This window comes from Ahaetulla prasina, chromosome 11 (genome assembly GCF_028640845.1).
Source record: "Ahaetulla prasina isolate Xishuangbanna chromosome 11, ASM2864084v1, whole genome shotgun sequence".
Lineage (NCBI taxonomy): Eukaryota > Metazoa > Chordata > Lepidosauria > Squamata > Colubridae > Ahaetulla > Ahaetulla prasina.
The window spans coordinates 18,423,766-18,434,810 of NC_080549.1; the positions used below are offsets into that span (position 1 = coordinate 18,423,766).

General features: G+C 44.0%; 1 protein-coding gene across 2 annotated transcripts in view; it reads right to left on the reverse strand.

Moving 5' to 3' along the window:
- The window catches only part of LOC131204935 (START domain-containing protein 10-like), a 37,947-nt gene extending 26,913 nt beyond the window's left edge, over positions 1 to 11,034 (reverse strand). For both annotated transcript variants that reach the window (XM_058196611.1, XM_058196610.1), the window contains exon 1: positions 3,415 to 11,034. In XM_058196611.1, the coding sequence (XP_058052594.1) occupies positions 3,415 to 3,573 (159 nt within the window). In that variant the 5' untranslated portion in view covers positions 3,574 to 11,034. The remainder of the gene's footprint in view (positions 1 to 3,414) is intronic.
- Positions 11,035 to 11,045: the final 11 nt, after the last annotated feature.

Sequence of the window (11,045 nt, forward strand, 5' to 3'; positions counted from 1 at the left end):
TGCCAAGCATCTTTATTTTGATTCATGTGACCATGGGGATGCTACAGGGGTTGTTAGCTGTGAAAAACGGTCCAGGTCACCTTTTCCAGTGTCGTCGTAATTTTGAACGGTCACTAAATGAATAGTTTTAATTCAAAGACTACCTGTAACCCATTTAGAAGCTAGGATCCACGATAATTTCTACTCGATTTGCTGCCTCTGAGATGGACCCTCCTTCAGAGTTGCAATCCATTCTCCAAACACAATTGGAGATTATAAAATCAGAGAAATCTGGCATAAATTTATCGGAGGGAGGAGGTGCATGAGTGTACCGTTTAGTCACTAAACCATAATTTACAGTTCCTTCTAATCTTTCGAAACCTCAAAGAAAATTAGCACTCCATGAACAGCAGAATCCACAACCTTCAATTCTTTCAACCTAGACTGCCTCAAGGGTTGCTGGAAAATTAAAAGAAGAATGAGATCAATTCTGCCATTCCAAGATATTTTAAGTTCCAAGATATTTTAAGTCGAGGGGAAAAAAAATGAAATTTCTGGCCAGAAGTTCAGCAGGCTGAATAACAATAAAAAAGAAGCGTATCCTGATTTATTTTACTGCAGTTTCTTATATTGGAGTCATTGCTTCTGGTCATTTTCATTTTTTTAAAAAAATATAGAATTATATCAAACACTTTCAAGCCCATATTGGAAAAGTTTTCATTTTTCATTCCAGATAATTTTTTTTTTGTTCATCCAGAAAAAACAACTTTTGACAAGTCACAGACCAAGATGTCTTTAAATCTGGCTGAGCAATAAATGATGGTTCAAAAATTATGAACTTTTCCAAACGATTTGGCTATATTCTGTATTGGATTGTTGCTCTTATTTTTTTTAATTATACGCCACAACCTCCAATTTGGGGGCCTTATAAGCCTAAACAAATTATTTTTTTCTCATTTAAAGTGCTACAAACTATATTTGAAACACAAGTATTGAAATAACTAAAAATCAAGGGACTATTAATGTCTATTTATGCATCCTTTGTGAAAATGGTTAGGCCTTCAGTAGACACCCACTCCCCCCCCCAAAAAAAAACCCCACCTAAACACCTAAACAACTGTTAGATAAAATTGTCCTAAATATGATGGAGCTCTTCAAAGTCTAACCAAAACCAGCATCTTGGTTTCTTGGTGACTCGGGCCAGGTAGGCAGTTGTCAAGCCTACAAGATAAGACTGTCTGCCCAAGTAATATTTAAATTAGGTTTTGGTATGTCTTGGTACCTAGTAATTTCAGCATCATTACTGCCCAGCTTCTAATTAAGGCATACTTCCAATCAGAGACTCCTATTAGATTAACATGAATAACTTTTGAATTTATTGCTCAAGAAGACGTGTCTGCTTCTAGCAGTTATTAAAGGAGAAACTATTACTTAAGACCATGTTCGGTAGAAATATTGTATTGGTCACATTTTTGCCAGTCAAGGCTCAAGCCAAGAGGACTATCTTGTGGGGTCTCCTTCCTTTTTGATGGTCACAACTCCATGAAGCTAGTTGAATATCTCTGAGACAGAACAATTATTCTAGGACAGAGTCACCCCTGATGATGAAATTGGGGAAATGAACAGAGTTGGAAGGGATTTTGAAGGTCTTCTAGTCCAGAGGTCTCCAACCTTGGTCACTTTAAGACTTGTGGACTTCAACTTCAACTTCAGCTTTGCTGGCTGAGGAATTCTGGGAGTTGAAGTCCACAAGTCTTAAAGTGACCAAAGTTGGAGACCCCTGTTCTAGTCCATCCCCTTGCTCAAGCAGGAGACCATTTCAGATAGATGATTGTCCAATCTCTTCTTAAAAACCTCCAGCACTCAGAGCTTCTTAGCTAATTGTCCAACAACCCAACTACTGCATCATCCCCCACACAATTTGAAGTTCCCATATATGATAGGCCATACTCTTGTGATCCACAGTCACTCAGCTGGCTGTGGACCATGGGAGCTTTGGCAAAGTGCATCCTTAGAGATGGACACACTCACCCTTCACAACACATCTCTGCTTGCCCTGTTAGACTGAGATTCACAATCTAGGATTTAATTAGAAAGAATACAATGAACCTTGTTAATAAAAAAATGGTGACCGTTGACAAAGATTACTAGGTATAAACAGAAATACATGCTATTTCCACAGCAAGGAAGATAAAGCAGGAATGGTTAAATCGATTATTTTATTCAAAGAGGAAACTATATTCTCATTTGGATAAGACTTCTGGATTTTGTGCTTGTGATGAAAAAAATAATGTAACTTTGACTTTGGTTTTGTTGATCAGAAAGATTTATCAGTGTAGAAATGGCTAGTTATATATTAATGTGTAAAAGCAAAAAGTTGAGGATGGAATGTTTTTTTCTTGTACTGTGCTAAGAAGAGTCCGAAGTCAATGCTTTCTTTCTTTCTTTCTTTCTTTCTTTCTTTCTTTCTTTCTTTCTTTCTTTCTTTCTTTTCTCTCTCTCTTTTTTTCTCTCTAATCTCTCTCTTCCTTCCTTCCTCATTCCTTTCTCCTCCCTTGTACCTCACACTCTCTTTCTCCCTCTTTTTCCTTCCCTTAATTTCCTAGTTTATTTCTTCGTATTTTATATAATAAAAAAATAAACATTTTGAAAAAAAAATGTTTATGAATCTCCCCCATCCTTTTCTACCTCTGCGACATCCCAACCAGGTCCTGGGCTGCACCAGTTCAGAGCTATCCCGAACACAAAGAATTAAAGGGAGAAAAATACACATATACAGGAGTGAAGTAGAAATAGGAATCAAAAGAAGAAGAAAATAACAACAAAGCACTAGGAAAATTCTCTTCCTACAGCTAATTTGGCTTTTAATGTCAGGTTTCTGTTACATTCCCACCACACCTGGCTTGTCATTAACCTCAACTCCCGGAAGGGATGTGGCAGCTGCTGCTGACAGACAGGAGGGGACCCCAATTTCCTTGATTCACACGTGCGGGAAGGGAAAGTTCTGCGTTTACAACTTCCTCCCCCACTTCTTCATTGAACTATGGCTTCCCCGATTAACCCAGGTTTGGGCCAAGAGCATCACGCGGGGGAAAAGTCTAAGTCCCTCCTGGATGCCAACATCGGAACTCAGCCCCGAGGCACGTGTGAACGCAAGGAGACACGCTCCGCCTAACCCGCAACTTGGGAAAACATGGGAAGAATCTGACCTTCGGGACAGGCGAGGGCTGACACGCAACACACACACACACACACACACATGCTACCGACCCGCAAGTCTTGGAAGAAGGCTGCTGGCAGAGAAAGGGAGGGGGTTTATTTTTTTTGGGGGGGGGGAAGAGTTTTGTTGCCCTCCCACCCACCCCTTGCGGCAGTCGGCTCCGTGCGCTCGCTTTGCCAGGCTGACCCGTGTCCGCCCATTCCCACGGAGCTCACCTTCACGCGGTGCACGGCGAAGTCCCCCCCCTGGGGAGGCAGCTGCCCCCAGACGGCGATGCCATCCCGGTTGTAGCGGCTGAGCCAGCCCAGCTCCGTCTCGCACTCCGCCTGGAAGGCGCGGAAGGCGGCTTCGTCGGGGAGCCGGACGGGCTCCATGCGGGCGGGCGGGCGGGCGGTCCCGGTCTCAGCCGGCGCAGCCCAGGTGAGCCCAGGTGAGCGGACGGAGGGCGGGCGGGACAGGTGCGGCGCTGGGATGCAGGTGGCGAAAGCAGCAGCAGCAGCAGCGGCGCCGCCCGAGGCTTCCCCGGCCGCCCAGGACGACTGCAGGGCTCCCAGCCCGGCCGGGGCCAAAGGAGCGCAAGGCGGGCAGGTGAGGCGCTGATTGGCCGCGCCCGGGAGCGCCCGCTTGCCTGGCCGCCCGCCTCCACCTCCTCCTCCTCCTCCTCCTCCGGCCGGGGCTCCGGGGCTGGGAAGGCGCTGCTCTCCGCCCCCGCGCCGGGCGAGGTTTCAAAGGGCGGCCGGGGAAAAAGGGCTCCGGCGAAGACTGTTGAGACGCCGGGCGCTCCGGCGGCCGCGTTCCGGGATGGAAGCCCCGGGCGGGAGGGCCCGCTGCAACCGCCTCGGGCGCGAGGGAAGGAGGGAGGGAGGGAGAGAAAGAGAGGGAGGGAAGGGAGGAAGGGGGAAGTAAGGGAAGAAGAGAAAGGAAGAGGAAAGGTGGGAAGAAAGGGAGGAATAGAAAGAGGGGGAAAGAGAGGGAAGAAGGAAGGGCGGGAGAGGAAGAGGAGGGGTGGGAAGAAAGGAGGGAGAAAGAGGGGGCAAGGAAGGAAAGGAGCAAGAGAAAGAAGAGGAAGAGAGAGAGGAAGGAAGGAAGAAATTCTCAATTGGGAAATTGAGCCAGAAATATTTTTTTAAAGAAAAAAAATGAGTGAGAGAGGACAATTAAAAAGTAAAAAAAAAAAAGAGAGAGAGCCTGAAACATTACAGGTAGTCCTTAACTTACAACCACAATTGAGCCAAAAATGTATTTTGCCAAGTGCAGCATTAGTTAGGTGAGTTTTACCCCACTTTATGACTTTCTTTTTGCCACTGTTGTTAAGTGAATCATTGCAATGGTTAAGTTAGTGACATGTGTTTGTTAAATGAATCTGGCTTCCCCATTGACTTTGGTTGTAAGGAGGTCGCAAAAGGGGATCACGTGACCCCGGGACACTGCACCCGTCATAACTATGAACCAGTTGCCAAGCATCTGAATGTTGATCGCATGTCCATCGGGATGTGACGGCAGTCGTAAGTGTGAAACATGGTCATAAGTCACTTTTTTCAGTCCTGTTGTAACTTTGAATGGTCACTAAATGAACCGCTGTAAGTCGAGGACTACGTGTTTTGGGAAAGAAAGGAGAGAGTAGAATAGACTACTTTATTTGGATAGGTGAAGTTAGACACAAGGAATTTGTCTCCTGTACAAAAGCATTGGAAGAAACAATAAGAGAAAATAAGTTACAAAAAAAAAGAGAAAAAACATCCATATGTGCCTGCCTGTAAAATATTTCTTGGTTGTTGTTTTGTTTTGTTTTTTGATAGCAAAAGAGGGAGGGGAGGTGAAAAACTCCAGGTTCTCCACCCTTAAAGGTAAAGGTTCTCCTCGCACATATGTGCTAGTCATTCCTGACTCTAGGAATGGCTCATCTCCGTTTCAAAACCGAAAAGCCAGCACTGTCCAAAGACGTCTCTGTGGTCATGTGGCCAGCATGACTAAATATCAAAGGCGCACAGAACGCTGTTCCCTTCCCACCAAAGGTGGTCCCTATTTTTCTCCTTGCCTTTTTTACCTGCTTTCGAACTGCTAGGTTGGCAGAAGCTGGGACAAGGAACGGGAGCTCACCCCATTACACGGCAGCACTAGGGATTCGAACCGCTGAACTGCTGACAAGCTTAGCGTCTTACCTACTAACATCCCACCCACCCTTGTGGGACTACAAAGCACACTGGCTTCTTTTAAATGCGCCCTGCTTATGCCATCTGCACTCGTCACTGTTGCTGTAAAAGCGAATGAAAGCTGATTTAAAAACCATGAAAACCCACCCACAACTTCAGAGATGGAGAATGTGGGCGTGAGAAAGACCAACCACCACCAAACCAGGTAGACTAGATGTGTTCCGCAAAAGGTCACAGATAAAATAGTTCCACCTGCTTGAGTTTTGGCTAGAAATTTTTCCAAGATTAATTCCTCTTGGAGTTGCTCCTGGGAGGAGGGCTGTGTGTAAACGAGGCGGATCTCTGCAGTTGTCTTGTTTAAAAGCTCTTTTTTGAACAGCTTTTTCTTTTTTTTTGAGCCAGCAGCTTTTCTGGTGAAAGAGAAAAGGCCACACAGAGAACATGTGAAATGCAGAGAAGTGCCTGTCCCAGAGTGGGAGGTTCTGCTTGGGGGAATTTAACCCTTCCACACGGTGAGCACAGAGGCACATTTCCTCATGCAGGCCGGGCTAATTTCCTAACTGCTTCCCTATTGGCTAGACAGGAAATTGCAGGGAATTGGTAAGAGATTATAGGCAGGGTTTCTCAACCTCGGCCACTTTTTAAACTGGGTGGAGTTCAACTCCCAGAAATCCCCAGCCAGGAATTCTGGGAGTTGAAGTCCACAAGGTTTAAAGTGGCTGAAATTGAGAAACTGCCATGTTGGTAGACCAAGATCCAAACCATGAAATTGGATACAAAAGGTTTTAAAAGTCTTGGGGCAGTCCTGAGCTGAGGAATCGGAGCTTTAAACGCATGCCATGCACGGACCACATTCTGGATGTCTCTAAATCAGAGGTCCCCAATTTGGCAGTTTTTAAGACTTGCTGGCTGGAGAATTCTGGGAGTTGAAGTCCACAAGTCTTAAAGCTGCCAAGTTTGAAGACCTCTGCTCTAAATGAAAGGATTAATCCCTTAAAAGTTAGCTTTATCAGCTGGTGTTGGGCTGATCAATAAATCCAGCGACAGATTATACTAGAAGATACTCCATCGATGCGTCTCTCAGCTCTGAACCTCTCCTTGGGCACATTTGCCTGAGAGATGGGTGGTGGGTATTGTCAAATATGACATGGCTGTATAATTAACCCCAAGGTTTGTCATGTTCTCCCCCTCCCCCCCAATTTTTAAGCTTCAAAGACACATTTCTAGTATTGCAGGCTTCGTTTTCTTGAAAACACCCTTGTTATTGATTGAGATCATGAACAATTTGTATAACCTTGGAAAAGGGATAATATAAACCCCTCCTGAATAGTAAAAGGACAACTAAGGTACCGGTATGCCTGCCAGGAATTTACATCACTGGGTTTTTTAGAACACACATACAAATACCATAGCTGTGCAAGTTTTCATTTGTCTTTTCTTCAATTTTTGCCTAGTCCAATAAACCTAACTGCTCAATGACAGATTTTATACATTTGGCTAAACTTTTTTTTACTATACTTGCCTGCCCTTTGAGATAATTCACATTAATACTTTAATTACACACATCTGATAGGCCAGTTAACATCCAAAAACTTTCAATAGCGACAAACTCTGGGGGAATAACACAGGGTTACGAAGTTGTTCAAACCAATTTTTCTGCCTATTGAGATGCAAACTTGTTACATGACATTTATCCAAACTCTTGTGTCGAATCCAAAAAGCAAAAGGAGGCACCCAGGGCAGATGGGTATACATTATAATTGTAAAGCTATAAATTATCTTCTTTGACAAGCAAAAGCCCACATCTGTGTGTTTTTTCAAACCACACCCATGTTAAACTGCAGCTACAGTGGATTATGGATCGGTAGTTTGCTATCAGAGAGCCTCCAAATAAAGAAGTTGACACAATCATATTTTTGTTCACTTGCACAAAGGAGACAAGGGAACTGAGACTACTACTGGTAGCACAGCACATGAAGAAAAACAGACATTACAGGAAAAAGAAGAGTAAGCGTTGGATTTTATCCTGCAAAGTGAGAATGTAAACCATCCGTTGGCCTTTGAATAAATTTTGCGACCTGAAGAAGAAAAAAAAGGCTGCTTGATTCCCAATGTACCTTTTTTCTCTTTTAATATCTGCTTGACAGCCTCTCACCGAAAGTGAGCATTAACCGGATGCAGTTTCCTTAAAAACCCATCAACAGTGACACCAAAAACTGTGGTGAACTGAATTTATTTAGTGTGATACACAGTTGCAGTCTGACAGTCAATATTCATATATCAAGAGTCACTTAGTTGGCTAACAGCTAGGAGACAGCAGACCCCGAGACACACACTCAAAAGTATTATACACAACCACAGAGAAGAAGGCAGGGGAAAGCGAACAGTGTCGTTCGCAAGGTGATTTTCCCCCAACCGCCATCTCGACCCACAAACATTTATGCTTTTTTCCCCCCGTTTTTTTCTTTTTCTTTTTTTTTAAATCCCTAATCTCCAGAGAGAGTGGTTTTCCAGTGCATCTTCAAAGAACACCACGACAGCAGTGGCCAGAGGAGAAAGGGAGAGAGAACAGCAGCCCCAGTTAACTGCGAAGAAAGGAACAGACACATGACAGGACATTGCCAATTCCCACACAATAGGGAGTATATATCTTTCTCTAGATCTATATATAGTTTATCTACACAGATTGGGAACAGGCCTTTTGCAAAGTGAGGGGCATGGGGGGGAGGGGGCAAGGTTCGCTTTTGAAATCCAGGGAGCCAGGCTGGATGCGAGGCTGGCTGATTCTGATAGAGAGGAAAAGGGATACACGCGGGCTACCTGGGTCCAGGTAAAAGGCATGTGAGAAGGTGCCACAGCAGCTTTGCACACCGAAGAAGGGAATGGATTCTGATACCGGGTGGCCAATGTCCGGAAGAGGTCAGTGGTGCTTTTAAGAATTGGAAATAATTCAACACACACACTTCTTCAAAGATTTCAAGGCTGTAGGTGCCTTCAAAGGCAGCAAAAAAGCGGGAATTTTGAACAATGGGAAGCCTCGGTGCCAGGGCTAAGAAGCTGGCCCTATAAGCAACGATTTCTAAATGCAGGTAGACCTGTGTCTGATTTTTTTTCCTCCCCAATTCCAAAAACAAAGATGATTGAGTATCTATGGAAGAGGTCTTCAAACCTGGCAGCTTTAAGACTTGTGGACTTCAACTCCCAGAATTCTCCAGCCAGCTATGCTGGGAGTTGAAGTCCACAAGTCTTAAAAGCTGCCAGGTTTGAAGACCTTTGGTCTACGGAGATCCTGTTATCCAGGTCATGCTTTGTCTCAAAGGTGCTTTTTTCCAAGAGTCGGAACTGATGAAGCTTCTCGGATGAGAAGCGAAATGTCTTCTCTCCCCCTCAAGGAAGAAAAAGATAGTCCAGTTGCCTCTTGAAAAAGCACCTTTGAGACAAGAGGATAGAGTGCTGGAAGAAGGGTGATGTGCAGAGGTCTAATACAATTATTCTATGCATCTGCATAACTGTTGTCCTCTTTTATGCATGAGGCTTCTAGATTGGGGGGTACCAGCAAAACACCAAAGGATAAGAAGAAGCCACCAACTTCCTGCAGCATCGATAAACTGAAACAACATTGGCTCATCTCTATGGAAAACCTGGTTTCTCAAGCAAGAAACGTGAGGTTGAGCCTTCTTCGAGTACTTTATGATGTATCTTGCAGATACTGTGGCTGTAGCAGTGCTGCTTGGGTAAAAGATTAGCATCCTTTGATGGAAAGCGTTTCCCGTTCGGTGGTTTCCTGTGAGCTTAAGGGAAGGACTCAACTGTGCTGCCCAGGACTCTGACCGAAGAGTTGGCAAACGGGTGAGGTCAGGGAGGAGGAGGAGGAAGCCATTTTAGACAAAGAAGAAAACAAATCATTTGCAGCTCAGCCCGTGAAAGAATCCCACGCCAGAAAGGTAGACCAATGAAATCCTCAGAGGGAGAAAAGGAAATGCTTATGCTGGGTCGATAGGCAGAACTCATTTTGGATAACGTTTCTGGTTCTAATCCTCAAATTCTTTCAGAAGAGGATAAAAAGTGACTTTGGCTCCAGGTGAACTCAGTCCATGTTAAGCGAAAGAGTGAGAAAAATCACAGAAGACCACAGCTTGTGTCACTATTGTTTTCACCACGAATCACATCAAAAGAAAACTGTTAATATCACCTTATCATCCCCAACCTCAATGAGTTATATACTTTGCACCACTTCATCACCTGGTCGTAAAATTACAGGCGCAGAGATCTTTATAAACTATACTCAAAAGCAAGCCCAACGCAACAGGACCCATTCTCCAGAGCATTGTTTAAATGGGTCAGATCGCAACTCTCATAATCTTTTGTTTCAAATGACAAATCCCAGCAATCTTCAACCTATATGCCAGTGTTTCTCAAGCTCAGAAAATTTAAGATGTGTGGATTTCAACGACCAGAAGCGATGCTGGCTGGGGAATTCTGGGAATTGAAGTCTACACATCTTAAATTTCTCAAGGTTAAGAAATACTGATCTATACTGCCAGTAGCCATATGGATTAGGAACTCAAGAGCTGTAATTCACGAACGCTGATCTACGGGAGGACAATCACATGGAGACAAACAAAACATGTTATTCAAATATCATCAGAAAATATTATCCAGTTCATGCCGTCTTCTACCTGTCTTCCCATGTTAGTTTGCATGCTAGTGCAACTTGCATTCAGTCAAAGAGCAAATACCTGAAAATAAATTCTGTGCTAAATCAGAAGCTCAAGAAATCTATGCAAACCTCTTACTTTTCTTTTTTTAAATACGCACAATATTCTTTGTAGAACCAGCAGACATCTGACAAGGATTAGCATTTCTTCCACAGTACATGAAATAAAAACAAACAACTCCACGTTTAACTAGGTATCTATGTTTTGAAGGCCAGGATAAAGGAGTGGACTAAAGACCCAGAATTCAGAGTGAGGACCTTCTAACAGTGAGACAAGGACTCAGCATGACTCTTATAGCCGTCTATGGGAACTCTCCCCAAATCTAACATTTTCCAAATTTGCAAATCCCGGGCCTTAGTGGCTAGGGAATATAGAAACGAGTAGTTTGGCGCATCCGTAGGTTGGAGCAGACTAATGTAGAGACGTAATTCAAAACGACAAACCAAGGAACAGAAGCAAAAAGTGGAGGCAGTTCTAAAGCACTTTGCATATTTCAAATGAGTCATGAGTGATAAATTATGTAAAAATAGCAGCTCCTGGCGTTGGTCTGAGCCTAGAGAAGTCTCTGTTTAATTCAGCTACTCTCTACTTCAGAAACTCACGAAGAACAAGATTTTTTTTTTTCTGAGAGTATCAAGAAAAGGGGAGACAGCAGGATGGAATAAACTGCTGGAGAATACGCATCCTCCATTTTGGAAACTCCCCAACTCAGCACTATGCAGGAACCAGGTTTCCTACATACAGGATCAAAACCCTTCCCCAATCGGTCCATTTCTGCCTATCATCTCTGTACATATCCAGCAATGGACGGTGTGTGTGTGGGGGGGGGGGGGAGGGAAGGGATAAATCAATCCATCTGGGCTAAAAAGATACATATGGAAAGAGAAGAACGTACGTCAATCCTCTCTGAGGCGTTCCCCTCTTCCTTAGCACCATCTGTGAGGAAAGGAGAACAGAACGACATGCTTCTTCTTG